Source organism: Podarcis cretensis (assembly GCF_951804945.1).
Source record: "Podarcis cretensis genome assembly, chromosome: 2".
Classification (NCBI taxonomy): domain Eukaryota; kingdom Metazoa; phylum Chordata; class Lepidosauria; order Squamata; family Lacertidae; genus Podarcis; species Podarcis cretensis.
In genome coordinates this window covers 38,219,827-38,247,038 of record NC_137171.1, presented here as the reverse complement: position 1 = coordinate 38,247,038, position 27,212 = coordinate 38,219,827, and the positions used below count along the sequence as shown (strand labels likewise).

General features: G+C 45.1%; 1 protein-coding gene across 3 annotated transcripts; it reads right to left on the bottom strand.

Moving 5' to 3' along the window:
- Nucleotides 1–27,212, bottom strand: NARF (nuclear prelamin A recognition factor). 3 transcript variants are annotated; one of them, XM_079966135.1, is made up of 12 exons: nt 26,930–27,212; nt 24,813–24,978; nt 22,862–22,942; nt 21,355–21,498; nt 16,969–17,101; nt 15,486–15,620; nt 7,507–7,625; nt 5,856–5,985; nt 5,391–5,463; nt 4,783–4,920; nt 3,888–4,045; nt 1–2,280 (listed from the first exon to the last, which is right to left on the bottom strand). In XM_079966135.1, exons 2-12 carry the CDS (start codon nt 24,837–24,839, stop codon nt 2,039–2,041), a joined length of 1,380 nt encoding a protein of 459 aa, XP_079822261.1. In that variant the 5' UTR covers nt 24,840–24,978; nt 26,930–27,212; the 3' UTR covers nt 1–2,038. The 3 variants fall into 3 exon arrangements, with proteins under 3 accessions (XP_079822261.1, XP_079822263.1, XP_079822262.1); XM_079966137.1 differs by having other exon boundaries at nt 26,947–27,212; XM_079966136.1 differs by lacking the exon at nt 26,930–27,212 and adding an exon at nt 26,441–26,796.

The following is a 27,212-nucleotide window of genomic DNA, read 5'->3' as shown; positions in this document are numbered from 1 at the left end:
CCAGTTTTAAGCTTCATTTTATTCTTTTTATACAGACGCAACTATAAGATGATTGAGATATATACAATCTTATTTTATGTATGTATTCAAATCCATGCACACGGAACACAGATTACACCTCTTCTATGCTGCAAAAGGAGATGAGACCCAAATGTCCAAATCATAGGACTGCCCCATGTCAGATATTGAGTCCATTTATTGTGACAACATATCTCACACCTCTCTACTAGTCAGCGTCTCCCAGGCTCAAGGATTTCATTGCCTTTCCTGGGAGGCAGGCTGAGAATTCAGACAGACACTTTGAGAGGAGTGAAGCACCAATGTCCTCTAATCAGAGGTTTATATTTTTACCATGCACAGATCAGAGCCTTAAGGTCTCATCTTGCTTGTGTGGGTTTTTTGCATGATGGTCATTAAAGATTTGCATTTCTCTGTAAAAATTACAACAAAGCATACCCGTATTTTTGTGTGTTAAGATTGGAAAACTAAACAAAGGAGGAGCTATGGAAGAAGCCAAAGCTATAGCAAAAACTTAAGAGACGGGTGGGGGGGACGATCATTGTTGAAATATTTGATAAAATAAAAGAAATAATGGAAGTACAGACAAAGACCTCATCTTTTGTTTTGTTTTTGAACAGTGCAACCAAGTGGGATAATATTGCAGGAAGCGAGGAAATTGTACCCCAGAACAGAATAAGGATACTGTTTAGAATTACAGTTTTGTGGCATGATCCGTCCAGTACTGCTGGTGTACAGCCTCCATTATATTTCAGTGATCATGCATTGGTCTCCCCCATTTATTCAAAGCCTGTACTTTGGCAGTGCTTGGTAGTTATGTAGTTACTTACAGCACAGTTCTATGCATGTCTACTAGGAAGTAAGTCACACTGAGTTCAATGAGAATCCCAAATAAGGGCAGCCTTAGTCACTCATCAAGAAATCTCATGGGTGTAATCCGATTAGTCTTGACAGATATCAGGGTCTGACCTAAGCAGAATCTGCCAATGAGTGGGTTTAATACCAGTGTAAGAAGTTGCTGAAACATCCTTGCCTTAGGTGTCACATAGGACTTTGCTATTAGGCAGGCTTGAGTGCCAAAAAGTTTATTAACTTCCTGGACTGGACTTGGCTGCCTTTGTGTCTGAATAACTTAATCTCTAGTTCCACTGGATTAGACTTGCTCACCTCTGCAACTTTGGCCCAGTGATCCTATATGAACCTGCTGCCTTACCTTTTGACCACCTGGATTGATAATTTCCCCCATGACTGCTACCATCTTCAGCCACCCATGTGCCTTGCTCTTTCTAGATGACCAGGATCCCTATTTTATCTCCAAAGCAGACCAGAAATATCCACAGAAGCAAGGCAATTAAATGAGAGAACAGGAAGCAGTTTCTACTTTTTCAAAGGAATCATACAAGATGACATTAAAGCTGATAAAAAGGAAATTAATTACTGGTAGGGGGCAAAGTTTCTTTCTTTGTGCCACCCAATCTGACTGGCATCAAAGTAGTAAATGTTAACAGAGGTGATGCGGTAGGAAATGGCATCACTGGTTAGTTTGTTTTGTCATATTTTGGTAGCATATGATGTTTGGTAATGATAAAAAGCCTTAGATAAACTGTAAACCTAACACAACACCTTTCTGAGAGCAGTAAAATCCATGGCACTGGATTCTTGGCATAGAGATTTGCGTACTAAGTGTCAGGATCAAAGCACATTGCAACATGCCCTGATTCTGGTAAATTTATTCTATACCTATGTACCTCTGTTGGGAGTTTAGAGACTCGCTGTGCCTCTTAAAAGGTCCTCAGACGCACACACAGGCAGTATCGGGCTCCGATTAAATAAAGACATTCCAAATATACACAGACTCAAGCAACAATTGAACTCTACACAATTCCAGTGGAGAACAAAGGCAGTTCCAGTTCTTTGTAATGTTCACATATTTAAGCAGTACCTCCGTCTCCAGTTGCATAGAATAGCTGCCGGCACTCTATGTACAACAAACCTACTGCAAGTCTTGTCCTTTGATTGGTCACCATTTGATATCCAAATTGTTGGCAGCTGGCTTTTCCGTGCTGTATTTTGTATGTAATGATTCCTGGACCTTCATGGAGTCCATCCCATCCAGCCATTCCTGGTAGAGCTTCTGCACCTGCCTATTGGTTTCAGGAAGTCGGACAGGAACTGCGGTGTAGACATCTTCCATCTGCCTGAGGAGGGCTTTGTCTGGTTTTCCGTCTTCAGTCTGAGCCTGACCCTTTCCATTTAAGCACCCTAAGAGTGGAAGGCCAAAGCCGGGAGAGAGAATTGGCTTGCTTAGGTAGAGAAACACATCGGCCTGGATCAGACAACAGCCGTCTCTGGTCTGGCATGGTGGGGAGCAAGAGGGTTCCTTCCTTGGCCATGCATTAGGTCTACCTGCACTTCTGGCATCCCTGAATGTCCACATGAGGGTGTCATGTTCAAAGGGGGTTTGCACCCAAGATCCAATACGCACAGTCTCAGATTGTGCTGTATAGCCCAAATAAAATTCAGGAATCGACCATATGATCCGAGCCCATGTATATTGGACTTTATGCACATAGGCCTTTATTTGAGCATGACACCCTTGGGTGGGTGTCTAATGATGTCGCAGGTGAGGCAGGTGTAGTAGGTGGGTGGGGAAGGAAGGCAGGGTCTCACTTCCCATCATGTCTACAAACCAGCAACAGACATTGTTCATTCCAGCCTTTTATACCTTTAGCACACTTTTTGGAGAAACTAAGCTTTACTGATTTAATAATGACAATGGTTAGGTTTCCCTAAAGCAGTTTCCCTCTTCTCCTCTTTTCCATCTCTTCCCATTTACCGTATTTACTTGAATCTAATGCGCACCTCAGTTTTCAGAACCTTGAAACCAAAAAAATATTTGCTGGTGAGTGTAAATGTGCCATCGAATCTAATGCACACCTTAATTTTCACAATGTAATTTGGCCAAAAAAGGTGAGCATTATATTCAAGTAAATACAGTATTTATTATAAATTTATTTATTTATTCAATACATTTCTGTACCACCCTTCACAGTAAATAACCCTCAGGACTGTTCACACACTTAAACTTATTGTTATAATGATAAAATCCTACAAAGCACAATGTAAGAAGTCCAGTATTAAAATCATGCCAAACCAGCTGCCACAAATCATCTACCATTACAAATGGGGAACACTGATCAACCACCTTTCTACATTTTCCAACACCAAAACCCAGTGGAAATTTAGTATTGGAGTATATCAGATGCTGTTCTTTTATTGCTTTGCCATAAATGAGGCCACCACACAACGCTGTGTCCACTTAGTGGCACTGCACACAGCAGCCCAAATGCTGAGTAAAATAGAATTCTAGATATTTTTTAAAAAATGAACAGCTACAAAACATGTAGCAAAGGAAACATAATATACGTGAATAGCAAAATCTGGTGCTCAGTTAAGACTGCTCTGTGGCCAAACCAGGGCTACTGAGAAATGAGAGGGGGTGGGGAGTCCAAAGTTTGCCCAAAAATATTTAGGGGGGAGGAAACCCTAAGGGTGCAAAAAACAAAACAAAGGGTCCAACCAGGACTGAGCATGCTCAGTGACTATAGAATATTAAGAATTGGAGAGGGGGACATTGGAGTATCTTGAGAAAGGGTTCAACTGGCTGGCTGGACAGGAACACTCCACACTGCCACGCTTTGTTACAGGTCCCAGCTGAAGATAGAATGCAGCGTTTTCACTTTGAGCAGGGTCTTTGAAAAACCTGCAATCCATCCAAAACCAAGGACAGAAGCTAGAACCTTAATCTGTCTATTGTACACCTGCAGGGATGGGGGGGGGGGGGCTAATCTCTTAAGATTTGTTGTTACCTCCAGGACAGGCCAAAACTTCTATGAAGTGGTAGGAGCACTTCCCCTTTTTCAACTTCAGGACCATATTCTGAATGTTTCGAAAGCCATACGCAGCTGCAAAGCGTAGCACCGTCTCGCCATCCTTTTCCAATGTGACCTCCTGGAAGTCTTTGTTTCTGAAAAGGCACACAGAGAAGATGCTCTATGCTACTGTCTGCAGCATTAGTTTGGGGGACAACTGGAAATTCTTGGCTGGGTCTTCCACACAGAGAGGGGGGTCGCCGCAGGTATGTGGATGAAAAGGGTGGACTTCGCATAGCTACGTCTGGCCTTGATGGTCAGGAATACTTTTTATCTGGGGAAAAGGCCGCCTTTTTCCGGCCTGGAACATAGCCACGATTGGACTGCAGGGCCCTTGATAACAGGGTTGCCCACTGATGGCTGACACCATTGATGGTTCAACAGTACGGTGGTACCACGGGTTACATACGCTTCAGGTTATAGACTCCGCTAACCCAGAAATAGTGCTTCAGGTTAAGAACTTTGCTTCAGGATGAGAACAGAAATTGTGCTCTGTGCGGCGCGGCAGCAGCAGGAGGCCCCATTAGCTAAAGTGGTGCTTCAGGTTAAGAACAGTTTCAGGTTAAGTATGAACCTCCGGAATGAATTAAGTACTTAACCAGAGGTACCACTGTATATATAAATGTTTAAATGCCTAGGTTAAATAGGAAGGTCTTCCCCTGACATGTGATACACCCTTAGTGGTCCACGCACCAGGACAGGACATCATTTTCTGCTGTGTGTAAAAGTTGTAAAAAGCTACCTTTGTTGCAATGCAACATGTGCAGAGGCCAAGTGTGCCAATTATCTGAATCAGCTTTTCTGATAAACTTAATTCAGATGTGCAACTTACTTTAACGCTTTGTATACGACATCCTTCACTTCGGTATCAAAGAGCTCCTTGGCAGCATATTTAAATATGTGCTCCAGGTAACCATCAGACTTCCTTCCATCATGACGGATTAACTCGGCCTCCTTTACCCCATCAAACCTCATAAAATAAGGGAGGAAAGCAAGAAGGTGAAGAGCAGGCTCACCTTGAAGAAATGGAGATCCCACAACAGAGCTTAATGGGTGTATATCTGTGCTCTAGTGGTTACCAGCCAAGAACTAAAACCATTTAAGTATATTACTAAACCACAGAGAGGGAAGAGAATTGCTGCAGCACTGTAGGTGGGGAGCCCAAATGACAGGGGGTGGTTGGCAGTAGGAGACAGAGTCACCCAAGTCAACGTGACCAGGGCCACAAAAAAAACCTGGAGCTGGCTCTGCGGATACACAGCCTTTTTACAATAACAGGCTGAAGAAAACCACTTTGCCATGTGTCCTCCTTCCAAGATCACAAAATTATAGCCTGTCAAAAAATGTGATAAGTGTCTATGATTTTATGTATGCATATATATTTAAACTAATGTAAAGATGTTTTCAGCAAAACAAAAGCATCTCACAAATGCTACTTACAGGGTATCAAAGGCCACCTCAGCTATTTCTCTCAAAGATACTTTGCTCTGCTCCATTATCTGGAACACTTCACCTGTAGAGGGGAAATATGCTTAAGCCCACAGAGATACAACCAGGAATGTGGGGGAGAATCAGTTTTCTAGAGGCAGTAAATGTGACACTCCAGACATTCTAGATCTGCTCTGATATATTAGCTAAGGACATAAGAAGAACTCAACTGGATCTGACCAAAAGCCCATCTAGTCCAGCATCTCGTTTTCTACAAAGACCTACCACATTTTTTCCACAACAGGGGCATTCCTCCCCATATTTCCCCTGGTGCCTCTCAGCTCCCTCCCCAAACACCCTGCTCTAGCTGTGGAGGTGGCTCTGTTTGGTTTTAATTTCATTGCCTGTGTAAAAAAAAAGAGAGGAAAAAACCTGAATAAAATAGCAACAGGAGCATGTTGGATGCAAGATGCCTACCTGACGTCAAAACACAATCAACATCTTGAGAATTGTACAGAGGGGTGTGGAAATCTTCTCGCAAGGCTTCTAGCTTCTTGTCATAGCAAGGTGCCACAATTATGTGGAAAATTTTATCAGGGGTCAGATTCTGATGGATTAAGAAAACAAACATATTGAAAGAAAAGCAAAAAGCATTTGGGGACACACTGGATTAAAAACACCTTTCCAGGATGCTATTCACACAGTTTGGACATATTAGATTGGAACTTTGTGTGCCTTCCCAGAATACTGTTTCCTCATACAGCTGTTACTCAGCTGCTATAGGAATACCCCAACTGTCTTTTCTCTCAGCCAGCATATCTGTTGTGGAGAAATCACATGCTCCCATTAATAAAACAATTTATCAGTGGGAAAATGCAATTCTGCCTCCTCGCTAACTTATCTGAGACTCTTGTCATAACCATGTTTCAACTGGTTAAGGGGGTATTCACAGGCACCTATAGCAGGGCTGTGTGAATGTACAGTGGTATGTCACAAGTTGATTGCTGACTTCTTAGTACAGAATCTGGGCCATCTTGGTATAGATATTTGGTTTTTGTATCTGTGGCCTCAATGATGTAACCGATGAGGATTATTAACACACTCTCCTTTCCCTTATTTTGTAGGTTAACCAAAGGTTATTCTACCTTTTTCTTTGAAGTGCAACATTGCCTTTTTAAAAAAACAGAATCAAGCAAATATCCCATGCATTTCACAGATTAACACTTCAGAGCACAACTTCCTCAAACTGGATTTTTTTATAATAAAAAGCCTGCTTTTGCTAGTGGAAGTGAAACTGGAAAAACTATATCAAAGCACCTCTAGAAAAGTCAGCTGATCCGGAATGCGGTGGCACCGCTTTTGCATAAGGTCGCTCATAGGACACTTATAACCCAGTTTTATGTCAGTTCCTTTGCTTTTCCAGTCAGTTTGCAGGCTAAATCCATGGTGCTGGTTTTGACCTTGAAGGCCGCACATGGTCTGGGATGCCTGTTGGATGCCTGTCGGAATCTCCGCTCGGCCTAGCTGATAAAGCCTCATCTTCCTCTGAGCCGAGCCTTCGGAATCGCCTCCCGACGTGTTTAACGACCTGAGCCTTTGATGAGGCTCCAAGGCATGTTCCCTGAGTCAGCAGAGTTTCCAGCACAGGAAAGAGACGAGAGGTTTGGGCTACATTGCAAAGAGTTTTATTTCTAAGCTACGCAGACAGAAAACACATCCTCTCTCTATGAAAGCAGAGAGCAACTGAACAAAGGAACAAGGAAACCACTAACATCACACCCCGTCTCCCTTCCCGTGAGACTTCCAATAGTATGGAATCCCAGGAATGTAAACAGAGTCCTGTGACTCCAAGCAGCTGCTCAGTGGCAAAACAGGAACTAACAACACCTTCTCCTATAAGGTTCTCACCTGCTCAACAACAGAGGGCTAGTTCAGAGAACATAGTGTGGGTGCCACAACCAGGGGCGCCAGGAGGCCCCCAAGACTGAGGGGGCCTGGAGTATGTTGCACAGTTTGGAGGAGGCCAAGCACTCTGGAGGAGCCAGCTGCTGAAGCTGTGACACCCGTCACACAACACATGCAATGCCACACCTATCAGTCCAGAGAATACCAGGAATAGTTAAGTTACCTGCTGCCTGGCAAAATAACCTTTGACAAGGGAGCCCATGATCTGCTGTGGTGACTTTGCAGTACAAATGTGTGGCGTCACTAGACTAGAGAGGACTCTCTCGGCATACTGGATCCAGCCTAGAATTAAGGGAGCAGAACCAAAAGAAGGAAAGGTTAAGAATTATAGCAGAAACTTCATCAGTCAAAGCAGGATAAATAATGAAAAATGGAGGAATGATAACATGAGCTCCCTTATTGACTAAACATTTAGCCAGTGCTTTAGAAAATTCCTCACTTGACTCACTTTATTATGCTGACCTGATAATGAGGTTCGTGGAATGTAATCTTTTTTGCTTTCCATAACTTTTTATCTCCAATGTCATTACATAGCCTTGTTCACTTTTAAGAAGGACTTCAAATCTCACTCCCCACCCACCCCATGATAGAACCTCAGTATATAAAAACATGTACAAATGTCAACGTTTGAAGTACAGTGTTAAGTGCATCCGGTTTGCCCAATTTGAACCCTGGGGACAAAAAAACTGCAAGGGCAGAAGTGCTTTCCTACATAAGCAAGGTGTCCCTGGATCTGAGCCTTTGTCTGCTCATATTTTGTGAGGACTATTGTGGGGGGAAATGAGGTATGCCTCCACCCCAAATCAATTGTGGATGCTTATTGGGGAACAGTGGTACCTCTGGTTACAAACTTAATTCATTCCGGAGGTCCGTTCTTAAGCTGAAACCGTTCTTATCCTGAGGTGCACTTTTGCTAATGGGGCCTCTGGTGCGCGATTTCCATTCGCATCCTGGGGCAAAGTTCACAACCAGGAGCAGCTACTTTTGGGTTAGCAGAGTTCGTAACCAGAAGCGTTTGTAACTAGAGGTACCACTGTACACTACTGGGGTGAGGTGTGGACTGTACCAGCTATTCTTGGAGTACATCCCATGCAAAAGAGCTGCTATGTTTTGCTCTATCATTGGACAAAGTGAGGCAAAAGCTCCAGGCAGCAGATATTTGGGGGGCGGCAGCAGCAGTCCTCTGGTTCCTCCTCTTAAGTGCCCCAGCCTTTGCCCCTGTGCCCCACCTGCTTCTGGAGGATGTGTAAACTACATGGTCTTTCCTGGCCCCTAGTGGCCTTTTGTCCTCAATGGCCACAGAGTGACAGGATTAGGGCTGTGCTAAATTTTATCTGCAAACACTCTGGAGTGAAAAATTTGTTTACAAGAGGAGTGGCAAGTCCCCCAGAAATGTGATCTTTCACATTTCCCCCATGCCTGTTTATAGATTTGATCCACTGCTCCTTTGGTACCAATTCTTAGGGCCTCTTCTTCCTTCACTGCAAGATTCCACATAATCAGGGACCACATAGTGAACATGATGCAACAGCATGACATAGCCAATCAGATCTATCAATTGCATTGCTCTCTATCTGAAAAGTGGGTGGAAAGCATTTGTCCCTATTGCACAAGAGCCAGGCTAACATTTTCCTATCTTGTCTCTCTGCAGTCTGGTGCTGCCATTGCCACAGGACACCATGATGGAACAGAGAGTGCAGGTTTGGTTGTCTCATTAATGGTGGCATCTCCTATTACCAGAACACAGCAAAGTAGGGTCAGGCAGATGATGGGGCTCCAGTGCCCCAGAAGGACCCACCATGATAACTGCCCAGGGTCTACCTTAAAAAACAAACAAACAATTTTGTACCTTTAAAAAGTGGCACAGCTGAGTGGTTTCAGCTGTGTTTCTATGGTGCAGCCACCTCCCACCCAGCTCCAGAATGGCTTAACTTCTGGGAATTCATGGCAAGGCTAACATGGCAGCTGGAACCTGTTCACTGCTGGATTATTGAACATTAACATTTTGTGGAAGGGAGAATCTATCCACCAATGGAGCCATCCCCCTCATGTGACAGCACTGGCTGGATCTGATGGGAGCTGAAATCCAGAACATCAGGAGGAGACCAGGTCAGAGATGGGTGCTGTGAAAGCTACGATTAACAGTCAGCAGCAGCTTATCTGAGCACCACACTCTGCTTTCCTTATCCCTCATCCTAGTCCTTTTCGGCTGCAGCCTCCCATATCTACAGGCAAATGAATTCCTTGACCTCTGACATGTCTAGATATATAGCTGTATGTTAAGACGCACACAAACCCCTGAACAAGGGTGAGATGAATTCAGACAATTGTTTTCTGGCTGGTGTCATTTTAGACCACAGGTCTCCATCAGTGCACTATCAGGTCCTGCCATTTGCAGCACGACTCATCTTGGTGCTATGCCAATGAAGCTGGGTTCTTTCTTTTTTCTTTAAAAAACCCTCTGTGCCTTATTATAACGTGTTTTATAATCTAACAAACCTTGGTGGAGTTTAATGAGCCAAAGCTAAGCTTTCCTGTTTATAGCATGAGTCATTTCATAGGTTGGTTGACCTCCACGTATCTATTTTTCAGGAAGAAAAACAGACAGAGTTCAGTCAATTAACTCCAGCCTCGCAGTCTGCCTTAGTCATTGTTTAGATATGCAAATAGACTTGGAGCATGAGCCTCGGGGCCCCAGGAGACTTTTATCTGCTCCCCACACAAACGCCTAGCCTAGGACCTTTCTGCACAGTCATTGACTAAAGAGCTGAACTTGAAAAATCCAGTTGCAGGGAAGCTGGAGTGCAGAGGACTTGCTGGAACCAGAGCCCTCCTGCTTTTGCCCATAGCCCCACACTGCTGCTATAGGCACAGTCACACACAGACAAACTGCGAGTGAAAGAGGAGAGGGGAGATTCAGCATGGAAGTCGCAATCTAAGACCACAATCCATTCATTCGAAGCACTGTTATACCTCTTTAACAGTCATGGCTTTGCCCAAAGATTCCTGGGAACTGCAGTTTCTTAAGGGTGCTGGGAAATACAGCTCTGTAGAGGTCTCTGAACAACTACCAGCATCCCCAACAAACTACTGTGGTACCTCGGGTTACATACGCTTCAGGTTACAGACTCCGCTAACCCAGAAATAGTACCTCGGGTTAAGAACTTTGCTTCAGGATGAGAACAGAAATCGTGCTCCGGCAGCGCAGCAGCAGCAGGAGGCCCCATTAGCTAAAGTGGTGCTTCAGGTTAAGAACAGTTTCAGGTTAAGAACAGACCTCTGGAATGAATTAAGTACTTAACCCGAGGTACCACTGTACAGTTCCCAGGATTCTTTGGGGGAAGCCATGACTGCTGGAATGGCACAGAAGCGCTCTGCATGGTGTGGATGTGACCTTAGTTTTTGTGTAACAAGGAAATATTAACTAACTCAGAGGGATTCTTAACAATAAAGACAGCAGTGCTATGCATGCAGGAGTGGGATCTTCCCCCAAAGACACTCAGATTTTTAGGAATCACCCACTTCTTTTTGTGATGTGGATGATAAAGCTTTGACTATTCCAGGCAATTACTCACTTGCTGTTTTTGCATAGGTCCCATTCAAATGACCAGGATTTCTTAGCAGTGCTTGAAACACTGCCGTTTATCTGCTCCAAAGTAGGCAAGTGGTCTTTCACTCACCAGCTGCAACTTAATGCAGAACCATAAAAGAAAAAATATATGCACAGACAGATCTGCAAATTAGGATGTAATTTACAGTCTTTGCCTTTCATTCCTTTATCTGCTCCCCCTTATTTCAAAATATACCTAGAGTGGAGTAGAGTCAATGTATTTCCTTCTGTGTGGTGCTTCCTGTGGCATGATAGGCAAATATATGTTGCTGAAAATTAGTACATTTCATCTGCATCTGGAGAGTGAGACCCGGACGGAATTAAGGAACATTTTAACATGCAAACCTCCTTCCAGATGAACTAGATTTCTGGCGTGTTTACATAATGATGTCTTTATTACGGTGTTGTATAATGGCACATTTGTTTGTTGAGCTGCCATGGCAATCAAGGAGCCAATGTCAACATCATGGATATGGTATATATGTGTTGATCGGGGGTTGACAAGATCGTGCTAGTCTTTCTAATTTAGATTTTTATTTTTTAAAAAAAGAAGGCCCTAGGAAGATGACAGGAAACCAGAACACATAGTCATGCTCCCTGATTGTCTTGCAGTAAAACCAACACATGCAAGTAATAGATATGCTTTTGGGTGGGGGTGATGGTGAGATATATATTGCACCGTAAGCACAGTGGAGCAGCAGCACAAGACTTTCTATCAGTCACGAGTTTGGGGCTGCACACCTCCTGGCTGCAGAAGTGAAACTGGCCCCATGCTTCGTAATGGAAAGACAGGGGATTTTCCTGGCCACAGTATAATCCAGGGACCCAGAACACAGAAGTAATAATAATAATAATAATTTATTATTTATACCCCGCCCATCTGGCTGGGCCTCCCCAGCCACTCTGGGCGGCTTCCAAAAGAATATTAAAATACTATGATACATCAAACATTAAAAGCATCCCTGAACAGGGCTGCCTTCAGATGTCTTCTAAAAGTCTGGTAGTTGTTGTTCTCTTTGACATCTGGTGGGAGGGCATTCCACAAGGAGGGCGCCACTACCGAAAAGGCCCTCTGCCTGGTTCCCTGTAACTTGGCTTCTCGCAGTGAGGGAACCGCCAGAAGGCCCTTGGTGCTGGACCTCAGTGTCCGGGTAGAACGATGGGGGTGGAGACGCTCCTTCAGGTATACTGGACCGAGGCCGTTTAGGGCTTTAAAGGTCAGCACCAACACTTTGAATTGTGCTCGGAAACGTACTGGGAGCCAATGTAGGTCTTTCAAGACCGGTGTTATATGGTCTCGGTGGCTGCTCCCTGTCACCAGTCTGGCTGCTGCGTTCTGGATTAGTTGTAGTTTCCGGGTCACCTTCAAAGGTAGCCCCACGTAGAGTGCATTGCAGTAATCCAAGCGGGAGATAACCAGAGCATGCACCACTCTGGCGAGGCAGTCCACAGGCAGATAGGGTCTCAGCCTGCGTACCAGATGGAGCTGGTACACAGCTGCCCTGGACACGGATTTAACCTGTGCCTCCATGGACAGCTGTGAGTCCAAAATGACTCCCAGGCTGCGCACCTGGTCCTTCAGGGGCACAGTTACCCCATTCAGGACCAGGGAATCCTCCACACCTGCCCGCCTCCTGTCCCCCAGAAACAGTACTTCTGTCTTGTCAGGATTCAATCTCAATCTGTTAGCCGCCATCCATCCTCCAACCGCCTCCAGACACTCACACAGGACCTTCACCGCCTTCACTGGTTCTGATTTGAAAGAGAGGTAGAGCTGGGTATCATCCGCATACTGATGAACACCCAGCCCAAACCCCCTGATGATCTCTCCCAGCGGCTGCATGTAAATGTTGAAAAGCATGGGGGAGAGGACAGAACCCTGAGGCACCCCACAAGTGAGAGCCCAGGGGTCTGAACACTCATCCCCCACCACCACTTTCTGAACACGGCCCAGGAGGAAGGAGCGGAACCACTGTAGGACAGTGCCCCCAGCTCCCAGCCCCTCAAGACGGTCCAGAAGGATGTTATGGTCGATGGTATCAAACGCCGCTGAGAGATCCAGCAGAACTAGGAAACAGCTCTCACCTTTGTCCCTAGCCCGCCGGAGATCATCAACCAGTGCGACCAAGGCAGTTTCAGTCCCATGATGAGGCCTGAATCCCGACTGGAAGGGATCCAAATGGTCCGCTTCTTCCAGGCGTGCCTGGAGTTGTTCAGCAACCACTCGCTCAATCACCTTGCCCAAGAATGGAAGATTTGAGACTGGGCGATAGCTGGCCATCGTGGCCGCATCTAAAGATGGTTTTTTAAGAAGTGGTTTGATAACCGCCTCTTTCAGCGGGTCTGGGAAGGCTCCCTCACGGAGGGAAGCATTCACCACCCCACGAAGCCCATCGCCCAGTCCTTCCCGGCTAGCTTTTATAAGCCAGGATGGGCAAGGATCCAGGAGACAGGTGGTTGGTTTCACTCGTCCAAGCAGCCTGTCCACATCCTCGGAGGTAACAGATTGGAATTGATCCCATGCAATTTGACTAGACAGGACTCTAGCACTCTCCCACCCCGGCCCTGCTCCCACGGTGGCGTCTACCTCTTCCCGAATCTGAGCGACTTTATCTGCAAAAAACTTTGCAAAATCATTGCAGGAGATCATGTGGCCCGTACTGGGCCCTGATGTAGCAGGTGGTTCCGCTAAATTGCGGACCACCTGAAAAAGTCTCCTGCTGCTGTTTTCTGCAGATGCAATAGAGGCGGTGAAGAAAGTCTTCTTCGCCGTCGCTACCGCCACTTGGTAGGCTCGACATTGAGCTCTAACCTGTGTCCGGTCAGCTTCAGAATGAGTTATCCGCCACCGGCGCTCTAGCCGTCTCAACGATTGTTTCATTGCCCTCAGATCCGTGGAAAACCACGGGGCTCTCCGGGCTCCATGCAATCGGAGAGGGCGCTTCGGAGCCAAACAGTCAATAGCCCTGGTTAACTCCACATTCCAGCGGGCCACCAGGGAATCAGCTGAAAGGCCATCAACATGGGATAAAGCATCCCCTACCACTCTCTGGAAACCATTTGGATCCATTAAGTGGCGGGGGCGGACCATCCGAATCGGTCCCACCTCCCTGCAGAGGGGAAGGGTCGCGGAGAAGTCCAGTTGCACCAGGAAGTGATCTGACCATGGCACTTCTTTTGTTTCACTTTTAGTTAGTGTCAGGTCACCAACATCCGTAGAGGTAAACACCAGGTCCAAGGCATGTCCGTGGCTGTGGGTTGGGCCAAACTTATTCAGGGACAGCCCCATGGAGGCCATGCTTTCCATGAAGTCCCGAGCGGCCCCTTGTAAGGTCGTGTCGGCATGGATATTAAAATCCCCTAGGACAACCAAACTAGGTGTCTCCAGGAGAACATCCGCCACGACCTGAAGCAGCTCGGGCAGGGAATCCTTGGTGCAGCGGGGAGGTCGGTACACCAAAAGGAATCCTGTACTGCCCCTATTGCCCAACTTCCAGAACATGCACTCAGAGAACTGGGTCTTCCCAATAGGACGCCTGGTGCAAACTAATGACTTCCTAAAAATCACTGCAACCCCCCCTCCCCGCCCACAAGGCCTGGGTTGCTGTGCGTAAGAGAAACCTGGTGGACAAGCAGCAGCAAGAACAGGCCCATCCGCTTCATTCAACCAAGTCTCTGTTACACATGCCAGGTCAAATCCCCCATCCATGATCAGGTCATGGATGGCAGTGGTCTTATGAATCATTGACCTGGCATTGCACAGCAGCACCTTCAGGTCATGTGGGTATCCCTTGCTGATTCTAGTATCCATCTGGTCAGGACCAGACCTGGAGGCAGGGATAGTCCTCAGACAACGACTAAACCTGCCTCCTCTGTAATGACAGTAGATTCAAAAAAGCAGAAATGAAGCTTCAAGACCTCCGTGTCTTCAGCATGCCTAAATGAGCCAAACAACATCCATCTGAACTGTGACCCCTTGAAAAGAGCTCTAGCCCTATATTGATGACGGGAGGTTGGCACAAGTTAACATGGAGTTTTAGCCAGTGGGCTCTACCATAGTGGAGACCCCAGGAATATTCTGGCTGGCAGAATGCTACCAATGGCTGACTGAGCACCTGGCTGGAGGACAGGTTAGAGTATCAGACTAGGATCTGGGAGAGCAGGGTTCAAATCCCCACTCAGCCATGAAACTCACTGGGTGACCTTGGGCCAGTCACTTGCACTTAGCCTAACCTTCGCCGCAAATTTGTTGTGAAGATGAAATGGGAACGTGAACTAGGCTGGTACACAAATGTCAATAATAGTAATAGTGGTGGTGTTTTTCAGGCCAGCAGCAGCAAGCAAAAAGGCCTCAAATGAGTTATTATGGAGGTGGAGCAGCTGCATAGTGAAAAAGAAGGAAGAACTCCCACCCTGTCCAACAAACAAGCCCATCTTCTGCTCTGGCCAGTTCAACCTGACAGGGTTAGGGACAGATGGTGGATTCACTGTTCTGTAACACTTAACAATGTGCCTAAGACGTCCTTTCTCACCTGGGCAAGCTGAAGCAAACATGGGTATGGCGTGCTCTTCTTGGTTCTGATGGCGGTACCGTTGCACAAACTCCTTCTGGCTCTCCAGAATACTAAAATCAGCAGCTATTGTAGTGTCAAAGACATAATGCACTCCTAGAGGGAAACGGGTAAGAAAGGCAAACAATAAAACAGCACCAGATTAATTTTCAGAACATGTTACTGTTTAAAAAAACCAGTTCATTTTGAAATAGATATGTTGTTGCCTTGCATAAATTCTATACGTTCTCCAGCCTTTTTATCATATTTAAAAATAAAGAGTTACAGTCATACCTCATGTTACGTTTGCTTCATGTTATGTTCTTTCAGGTTACGTCCCGCGGCAACCCGGAAGTACCAGAAAGGGTTACTTCCAGGTTTCGCCACTCGTGCATGCACACAAGCGCCAAATCACGCCGCGCACCTGGCAGATACAGCGCTTCAGGTTGTGCTCTTTTCATGTTGCGAACGGGCCTCCAGAATGGATCCCGTTCGCAACCAGAGGTACCACTGTATAGCTCTTTCCCATAATTTGTGGTCTGAGAACCTATTCAACCAGAGATGCAAGGCACTGAACCTGGGACCTTCTGCACACAGAGCACTTGCTCTACTACTCAGATCTGGTCCTTAAGTACTGAGTTGACATGAGAATCATGCACAAGAACACAAAGGTGCATGAGAGGCAGAAGCTCATTCCTGACCTCTGGAATCCCTCTCCTTCTGGTGTTTGAAGCACCAGTGCTGGAGAATTATAACACAGCAGCAGAGGAGGACTGCATCTCACAGAAAGGCATACAAGGCCCCCTTGCAGATGTCTTCTTGAACTGAGGGAGGTTTGATGAGGTGGTTGGGTGGAGGCAGCAGATACCATCCTGATGTTTCTCCCTCTAGGAGAAGAGCCATAGCTTAATGGTAGATGATTTGCTTTGCACACAGAAGGTCCCAGGTTCAATCTTTGGCATCACCAGGCATGGCTGGCAATGTCTCCTGTCTGGAACCCTTTAGAACTGCAGCCAAATACTGAACTAGATAGACCAATAGTCTGTCCCAATATAAGGCAGCTTCCTGTGTTCTTGAATGTACATCCCTGCACTAGTTGATGATCTGCACAGGAATCTCGTGCGGATTCTAAATTCCACACTAGAGATAGCTTCCTTCCACATCCCTCACTCAGTTGCAGCATAGGAGACTTTTACATTCCCTGTTTATAAGCAATACCCACAAAAAACTTGCTATGTTCTGTTCTCACCCTTTCTTCACTCTCCTAAGTGCCCTGTTATATCACAGTGTGTTAATGACTGAGGTCACACACCCATCCATGAATCCCTTGCTCAATTGTTTCACAATCCTATATTTTACCAAGCTGACACATGCTGTAAAAGTTTGCCAAGGAAGCAAAATGAAAAAATGAAAAACGCTGTGTTTGGCTTTTTTTTTTGTTTTTTTCTCACCATAACAAACCTACCAAGACTTTTGAGGAAACCACATAGCCTCTGGGCTGCTTCGGTAACAGTAAGACTGAATTTTGCAGCAAAATAAGGCAAGGACTGAGGACATATAGACACTGCCAACACTTTGTGTTTTGAGGTATCACATTTCTGGAAAACAATACACAACAAAACATACAGGTGCATTACAGCAACAGTTCAGGATATAGTTTTTGCATCAGATGACTTCCTTGCATTGTATTAGTTGCTCTCTGACACAGGTTAATCCAGCTTTTCAAAAAAGCTTTCAAGGAAGTGGGCAATTTTCCATCTCATGTCTCCCTCTCCCACCCACACCCTGCTTTGTGGGAAATGGAGTACTGTGCTGAAGAAGCACTGCTTTCGCCCACCTCCAATATTAAGGAAAGGGGAGAAAAGAGGAAGAACACCTTAACTGGCAATTACTACAATATAGCAAATTGTTTCTTCACACAGGGAAACAGTGCAAATGTTACAGTAGCAACTGGTCTCCTTTCTATCTCTCTCCCAAACTGCTGGTGGTAGCAGTGAGCGGCCATTTTCATTTCCCATAATGCCCCAATAGAATGTTGCTTTGGGGCACTGTGTGAGATTCAAATGGCGGCTCCCCACTGTGGGCTGATATTTTGATTTCCCATGGTGCCTCTGGAGCACTGCTATATTGGAGGCACTGCAGGTAAGTTCAAATGGCCAGCTACCACCAGGTAAGCCTCACCGTTGCATAACCTCCAACATTTCTCCGATGAAAATAGGGATGTCCCATTCCATAATGATAATTTTACTATTTATATCCTGCACATCTTATCAGGTTTCCCCAGCCACTCTGGGCAGCTTCCAACATATATAAAAACATTATAAAACATTAAACTTTTTTTTAAAAAACCTTCCCTATATGCAGAGGTTTTCAACCTTTTTGAATCCACGGCTCCCTTGACCAACTGCCTTCTTTCTATGGCACCCCTGTGGGGCTCAGGAGCCCAGTTATGTCACCCCTTGCCTGCCGATTTGGCAGTCTCTCATGCTTTTTTGAACACCCTCCCTTGTGGAGTGTTCCCTCAGCCTCTTCTCCTCTTTTCTCTCCCCTCTCCTTGGGAGTCCCCTGGGCAGCTGCTGCTGCCACCCCTGATCTCTGAGGTCCCCACCACACCACACCCCAACGACAGGTACCTCCTCACGCTGCCCCACAGGGATCTGGGCAGAGGATGCCCCTAGCCTTACCAAAGGTGAATGTAAGACCTTACCTTGGGAGGCAGCAGTGACGGCAGCAGGGCTGCTACAACAAACAGCTACACAAGTTTTTGGGAGGCAGAGACATGAGAGGGCATTAGAGGAGGGAGGGGGAAAAAGAGGGACAGAGGTTAGTGGCTCTCCAGGGTGCCACTGCACACTGGTTGAAAACCACTGCTATACAGGATTCCCTTCAGACAGCTTGGGGGTTGGATAATTCCATACCCTCCAATATATATCCAATGAAAATAGGGAAATCCTAAGGAAAAGCGGGACATTCCGGGATCAAATCAGAAGCAGCGGCGGCTTCTCTAAATCAGAGAAGGAAAAAGGGACACTCGGAAGGTCTGCTGTTGCTACTGCTCCTACCACCACCAGTTAAGCCTGCAGCCAGAGGCCCACCAAAGTAGAAGGGGGCCTAGAAGAGGCTACTTTGCTGAAGGACCCCTTCAGAACTGGCTCTCTCCCTTTGCCTTAAAACCTGAAATGGGCACATAGCAGTCAAGTTCACACAGCTGAGGAGACACAGTGCAGTGGCCTGGTGATGGAACTGATGATGCCCTCTTTCCCTCTAGATACATCACTCTCCAGTGTGAAGGATCTTGGCTAGTATTTTGATGCCAACATCATCATGCGGATGCTGCGAAAACCTTGAACGCATGAGCAGCGCTAATCCCATAATAAACACCTGTCTGGAAGCACCCTCTGTCTTCTGACCTTAAGAGAGCTAAAGGCAAACAGCTAGACAGAGCTGTGAGTTTTGTGACTGGAAAGCCACATGGTGCTTCCTCCAACCACAACTCGTTAGGAAATGAAATCACACTAAAATAAAGAGGACTATTGCTGCAGCAGGAAAGAATACCAGCCGGAGAACAGAAGTCACAAGTGCTGTCTCAGGAATCTATTAAAAAATTGCTGCCCTCTTACATAGAACAGAGCTTTTAATAAGGGGAAGGATCTAGTCTGTCACATGTCTTAACTGAATAAGAAAATCTCTTGAAGTTTGCAGTCTGCTCAAAATATATAGGGCATTTAATTCTTCATTATTATTATCCTTTTTAAAATGATAGTACTTTTGGGGTACATTTAATTGAAAGGCACAGTCAATACGGCACCTGTATGACACCTGCGCCTGCAAAATGTGTTGGTTGTGTTTGCATAGTTCATATATTTTCAAGTATACACATTTGTTATTTTTAGGTATACACTTAGAGTACCTACAAAGCCTAAGCTATGAAGCAATACCTGCCACAGACTTTCATTTAAGGATAAGAAACAATAAGAGATCGTGGAGAGAAAAGGAGAAAAAGAAGATCAAGCAGAGAAATTGGAGAAGGAGAATAGGCCTTTTAAAAATGATAACCAAGGGAGAGCTGTCTGGATGTCAGAAAGGAACAAGAACCAAAGTTAAAGAGCAGTCAAAGCAAAAATGCAAGGAGTGGAGGTGGTGGTGAATATCGGGCAATATCTAATCAATTAGCGCAAGTATTTCTATTTTCCCCTCCTCTCCCTGCATGTACCCTCACCAAATCTGCTCCAAAGGGTTGAGGGAACATCTAGAACAGATGTAGGGGATGTAGTGGGGGGGACGGGACAGGGTGAGGAGATTTCACCCCTCCCATATCCAAGAATCTACTGATGAGTCTGGTGATTTTCCAGAGAGGAGGGGCGGTGTTCTGCTCTCTACTTATTCCGCTCCAGCCTAACATCAGTCAGTCAGTCAGTCAGTCAGTCAGTCAGTCAGTCAGTGTGTTGGAGAGAGAGAGACTGAGTGTTAGAGATTGTGTGTATAGATAAGGTTGCTGCTAAGAGCAGCTGCAGACACTCAGTGCAGTTCAGTTTTTTTTCGTTTAGACCTCATTTAGCTCTGTATATAGTTGTGTATTATAGTTGCAGATAGAATAAAAGAAGATATTCGACAGAGCTGCTCTCCGAGTCGTTTATGCTCTGCTATACTCTGCTGTGTGACGACTGTCTTCTTCGTGGAAGTGAATCCGGTGCTCACAACTCTAAGCTGTGAGTCCACAGCACTTTGACCTGTTTCTGTGGAGAAAGTGGTCTCTGGAAGTGCTACCCAGCTCGCCTAGCCCAGTCGGGGCTGAGTGGATGAGTCCAGTTGGTGGCACTGGCTCAAAGGCGATGCTGACACAGGGCAAGGAGAGGGAGGACAAGTTCCACTATGCAGCCCAAAGTCCTTGCACTAACACAAGAAGGGTAAAGAATACTGTCCACTCGGTTTCAGAAGATTGCCATAAGAATGAAGAGGATAATAAGGTGCAGAGAAAGAAAGAGGATAGGTAAGGCAGAGCCAGGACATTTTTTTTCCAGCTAGAACTCACAGGAACTCAGTTCCGGCACCTCTCAGGTGGGTGCTATTGCCATTCTAAGAGAATGAGGAAGGTGTTCATGGTGAGTTCCGGCACCACTTTTTCTAGGAAAAAAGCACTGGGTGGAGCAATTAATGAAAATATCTGGATATTAAGTTATCTGCAGCTGAATGCCAGAAGAGAGAGGGAAGCAGTGTCAAGACCTGAAGAAAGGAGAAGGAAATGAACAATAAAAACAAGAAAGGCATCAGAACTTATGATGGAAGCCAAAGATTTTAGATCAGAGACGGTTGAGACCAATAATGTCCCAATAACCCAGATGAGATATAGAGAATTCACAAGAACTGTAGTAGTCAGATAAAAAGGTGGGTGTTGGGATGGTTAGAAAATGGAAACCAATGAGACTGAGCAACAAGCTGGATCTATGGTAGGAAAAAGGAGAGAATGAAAAATGCCACCCAGACCATGTGCCTGGGGAAAGGAAGGGATTATACTATTTCTAAGACTTAAAAAGGAAGTCAGTGATCTAGTTGGGAACAACACTTTTTTGGGGGGCGGGGGGACTAAAACAGGAGAAGACAGGCAGGAGATGTTTTGTAAATAGGTAAAAGGAGAGGCTGTTAAGTAGAGAAGACGTGAGAAGTGCTTTAAGGTTGGGAATAAAGAACTCAGAGGATTAAAATGTCTCGAAATAAAGGCAGAAGACATGGAGCGAGAGAACTTGGGAACAGGAAGGGGGGATTCATGGGAACAAGAAATTGTTTAAATCTTCCCTGTTAAGATTGCATGTTTTCTTTATACGCATGTACCTGCAAGCACCATTCCTTTTACCTTATTGAGGTTCAGTACATGGAAGAGCTCTTTCTGATTCTGCTGGAACACTCGGACTGCTTCATCCGATGTTATGCAGTTGTCACAAGCTAAGCAATCGCTAAGGAATATTTTAGCGTTAGCCAACTTATGGAATTCACTTTTCTGAAAAGGAAAAACAGCAGTAAGTCAAAGACAGAGCTAGCTTAATTATTCTCAAAATGGTAAGGAAGGCTTTGCCAACATATGTAGGAGCTTAGAGGGTGATGCTTGAATTGTGGTAGAAAAGGTAAAGGAGCCCATAATAAAATCCATAACCAGCCCCTCTTCTTGACACTCCTGTCCTCACTGTCAGTCATGGCTTCTGAAAAAGTTCTCTGAAAATAGTTGCTATGAGGCCAGGACAAAAAGGAAGAAGGCAGAGTCCCCTCTGCCCTGTAATTCAGGTTACTGTGTTTTTTTCTTCTCTTTAACCTTCACAACAACCCTGTGAGGTAGGTTAGGCCTAGATTTAGTGATCAGTCCAAAATAACTCAGTAAGCTTTGTGGCTAAGTGAGGGTTTGAATCTCCACATCACACTGTCACTCAAGCATATTACCCATAAGTAAAATAATACTATTTTCAAGAGATACAAGGCAGCCATACTTAGCATTTTTATATAGCTCTTGTATTTGTCAGTAATACCATTCTGTGCCCAAGTACAGATTTCTCTACACCTGTGAGGCCCTTACAGCTAAGTGGCAGATACTGAGCCTGACTACTCTGGGAGATGGGGACAGGGGCAAGTTGCTCAGCAAAATACACTCCTAGCCCCTAGACAAATGCGTGGGGTTCGGCTGGCCCTCAAGAATACAGAAGTGAGGCACCTCTGGCATTAAGGATAGCTTGTAACCCTGTGATGATAAGAATGGCAGCTCCTCCTTTATGTAACAGATTGTTTTGTACATAGAGAATTGTTTCAATTATTATTATTATTTTTAAAATAGCAAGTACTGTTGTCAATGAAGCTCTACAAATTAATTTAGTGCGAGGAGCTGAGGAAATGACATCTTAGATGGTTTAGGTGAGCCTTTGCCAACCTGGTGCCATCCAGATGTTTTGCACTACAACTCCCATCAACCCGAACTAGCATAAGTGTTATTCAGGGAACTCAAAATGTGGAACCTTAATCGTAAATCCTCTAAACATTTTGGAATGTGCATTTGCCTTATGGATCATCTCATCATTGGGATGTTAACAGTTGCAACATTTCAACAGTGTAAAGCACACTCTAATAAGCACACAATCTAACCAAAAAACACAATGTTTTCCAGAAACCAGCAGTGTGCAAGGAAACAGGGGGGACCCACAATAGCTCCAAGACAACAAAACTCATCATGGCTAAGTTTAAGAGGATTGGGAACAACATGATATTGGATCCTATCCTCACACACTTGAGAGTGAGGCCCATTAAACCCAAGGGTGCTCACTTCTGAATAGACATGTACATTTAGATTATATTGCTAAAAATTAAACCAAAAGTGTTACCTCTTCATTTTCATCATTTGAGTTGAGAACATCAGCTGGTGTATTTTGCCGGTCTTCATTCCTCTGTTTATTACTACATTCCTGAAACAAATCATAGACTTTAGTTGGGAACGAACAAACAAAATCACTTATCAAAGCAGCTGCCCAGAACAAGATGGGATGGAACATTGCTACGCCTACCCTCATTTTGTGGGAGCTACATTTTCCCAGTACAGCGGAACCTCGGTTTTCGAGTGTCTCGGAAGCCAAATGTTTCAGTTTTCGAACGCCAAAAACTCAGAAGTAATTGCTTTGGTTTTCAAACGTGCCTCAGAAGTAGAATGGCTTCCACTGCATGTTTTTGAATTTTCACTATTGAAATTGACATTCTCCCTTAGCGCCTTGGTTGTCAAACATTTCGGAACTCAAACCGTCTTCCGGAACAGATTACATTCGACAACTGAGGTTCCACTGTATGCTTAGACCAAATGACAGGTAGAAGTTTACATGTCTGATTATTGTTGTGGTTATTTAGGGTGCTTTACATAAGTAAAAAAGAAAAGAAAAAAAGATAAGCCTGTGCCCCTAATCTCAACAGAGAGGGTGTCAAGCGGGGGCGGGGGAGGGAAGGGAGAAAAGACAGAGGAAAAGAGACCAGTCTAATTAGAAGTCTAGGTGCAAGTCAAAGTGGAAATGAGTGAAAACAGAGAAGCAGAGAACTCAGACAGGTTGACAGTCCTGAATAATAATAGTAACAAATTCTGTGTTGAAAGAGAAAAGACTCTTGGCGTACTTTAAGCCAGCAAAATTATTATTATGACAATCTTCTCCAGTCCATAATAAATGCAAATCTTTAATGTGCCTTCTTGTTTGTTTTGCTGCAACAAACCAATATAGTTACCCCCTCTGCAAAGTATAAGTTATTATTCCTGGGTGATAAAAACACTCTAAACACTTAAGGCATAGCTTTCCGAAAAGGGGTATTTGTCCTCCGAAGGTGGCTGCACAAGATAGGGAAGGTGGTGCAAAGTAGGCTGCCCTATCGAGCTCCTGCGTGAACAGTACATATTTTCAAAGTTAAGCCATACATACACAGAGGTACTGTTTGTGAGCAAGTTTGGTTCTCGAGAGGCCCCGGGGCAAAATGCAAAGGCACAAAATGCAAAGCCAGCACATAAGTGTATATCTAGGAATCTGAACACTCAGCCCTGTCAAAGCTAACTGATAATAAAGTAACTAAGAAGGCGATTTGGAAAGAATCAGCAAAATGGGCACAGAAATAGTAATGAAATAGCCTAAAATACTGTTAAAAACTTATTATAATACAGCACGGCTGGCTGCTAAGATAGTGTAGGACTGACACTGGAAACACCTTTTCTCCTGCAGATAAGAGGGTGATTGCTTAAAATTCTGAAATGGACAGACTAACTGACATATTTCATTGAAATTGTGAGGCAAACAACTTGATTGAAAAATGGACTCTTATTTCTTACTAGAACATGTCAACAGTAACGATATATACCTGTTTTTGTATTTTCAATAGTACTGATACTTTAAAAAAAATAAAAATATTGTGACTTTCCCAACTCCCTTTGTATGTAGAAGGACTGCCTTAATTTAGAAGGGAATCTTAATTTATTTGAGAGTCGGGACAGGTGACGTGATAGAACTCCTCATCGCAGCCTAGTAATAAGGTTTTGCTTTTTAGATAAAGCAAAAGGTGAGGAATCCAAAACAAAACCCTTACATCCAAGTAGTCTGTGAAACTTGCTGGAATCCTTTGACTGCACACTTGGAAATATGTCTCACTGGGTTCTGTGGGGCTTTCCCCAAGTTAAGAGTACACAGGATTACAACTGCAAAGCCCAGCACTAGGCATGTTTACTCAGGAACAAGTCACACACAGTTCAAGGGCACCTACTTCTCTGCACATGTGCAACCTTAGAATTATATAAGGAAATGACCGACTCACCTTTTTGGTGCAATTTTCACACTTCATTTGTAGGTCTCTTTGTGTCGATTTTCTTTGGTGTGTGGTTTATATGCTGCTAAGCCGAGCCTCACGCCAAACGTTGCTGGATCGCTTTCTTATATTTGCATCCAAGAAGAGGAGGCAGATGCCTCTGCTTTTCACCTGCCTGAAACAGAAAAAAGCACGAGAAGAAGCGAGATGGTGGTTGCCCTTTACTTTACATTGCCTTCCAGCCCTCTTATAAACAATACTTCTTTTTGAACAAGGCTTCCTGGAACCAATGAGAAACTGAGAAAGAGGGACGTCTTGACTGCTCAGCTGACAGCCCTACCTCTTTCGCTTTTGAAAGGGGGAAGTTTTTGATCCTTCAATACTGCAGAACTGACTAAAGGGCACTAAGTGCCTGCAGTCAACTTATCTGACATGGAAAGGCGATCACAACGCAATATGTTTCGTGTCCTATCAGTGATTAGCTCCAGCGTGGCATGTTTTTATTGTACGATATAGACAATGGCAACAACGTGCTTCTCTTGCCATGAAACCAAGACAAATATTTAATTGGATAGCCATAATATGTCTCTCTGGAGCTGAGAGAGAGAGAGAGAGAGAGAGAGAAAGGAGATGGTTTTCAGACATTGTGGCAGGAGCACTGCATGAATGAGACACAGGGTGACACAGGTGAGTCAGGAAGATGCAGAAGTGTGTGTGTGCGCACCACCTCAGATATATACAACTTTGCCTTGCTCAGTGACTATAAGGAACTTGGCAAATCCTCTCCCATATGGATAGCACAGCTTCCTTTCGAAATGTAGAATGTGAAAAATGCAAATCAAGAAGACATCTCTGGGAGTTCACTAAATGCCCGCCACTCAGTTTGGCATGTTTTTACAGCAGCTGCTTTCTCTCCCAAGGGTTCAGAGCACCAGGCTAGCAATTGCCCTTCACTTCTGCCTTTAAAAGGGTTCTCTATTATGTGCGTTTCGAGCTGATGCTACCAATGGCTACAATTCCCAGGTATCCCTTCTGCCACAGAAAACGTCTGATGCCCTTAATTTCAGAATCTCGCATCCCCCCCCCCACCTTACGAAGGGGGAAGATCTAGTACAGTTCAGCAGTCTCCATCATCTTGGAACGTTGGTTGGTGGTAAGAGTCATTTATGACAACTCATTGCTTGCCGGCATTTATTTAGCACGTGGGAGGTACCTAAGTGAAGAATTACACCCGCCCCCACTGGAATATAAACGTTCCCAGGGTACCAGGGCTGCTGGTACCTGCCTGTTTGCTACAACCAATATCATCTGCTGTTCCCTGGCCAAGTCTCTTTTACCTCTGGCCAGCAATAGCCAAGGTTAAGAGATACCTGGACCAACTGAGCGATAGATGCAATGGATACCTCTGGGGAAAACCCATCCGTAATGCAAACATAATTTGGTGCACAAACTCATCATACGTTCGGAAATATGGAGCAGAACGACCTGCCCTGGTTCCCTTAATAACGAGGGCTATTTATGCCACATGTCCTCATGGGAACCTGCGGGGTTTACCCACATGCATGCATAAGACACGTCAGTCTGTCTGCACGACAAAGCAACCCTGCCTTCAGCAGCCCAACCCTAAACACGTTTACCTGCAAGTAAAGAGCCGTTAAACCATGCTTTGGATCCCAGCTTAACTGGCCTCTGCCTCCCATGATCAAACCAGATCTCCTGCATTCTGTGGGGTCTCCTTTTCGGTTTAAGCATTTAATATCTGCCTCAAAAGAATAGCCAAGCCTGGTTAACAGTTGATCTCAGGGATTACATAACGAGACTGGCTGCGTGTGTGGCAGTTTGTGGGAGTCCCGAGTTCTGATCCTCCTTAATGGAGACTGGCACAAATTCAGAGCAATCTACTCCTTATCATTATCGTCATCATGGCAAATTCCGCATAAAAACCAGCAATTATAACATCTTAAGCAACCAGCAGACAGGCACTGCTTCTCGCGGCTGCAGATGCAGAAGAACCGGGGGGGAACCCCTTAAAACATGAACAGGAGCCGCGCTTCGCTGCAACAGCAGGACGACCACCATGCAAAGGAATGGAGGGGGGGAGAGGGAGAAAAGCAGAGGCACCGTACCTTGTTGCAAAACTCACTTAAGTCACAAAGGGCATCCCTAGGAGAAAGGAAACCTCGCCAGGGCAAAAGGCTGGTGCATGAGGCTAGGACAAGAGAGGAAGCGGGGAAGCGCCCCAGGACACAAGCGCGGGGTCCTGAACGGTTCCTAAGTAAGATGCAGAGAGCTCTTCTTCTTTCCTCCTGTTTTTGGGATAGTCCTGTTTGTCCTCCCTCCTCCTCCCCCGCCGTTTGCAAGCGTTCATTGTAGACTTGAGAGCTGTCACGTAGTCCCAAGCATTTGGGT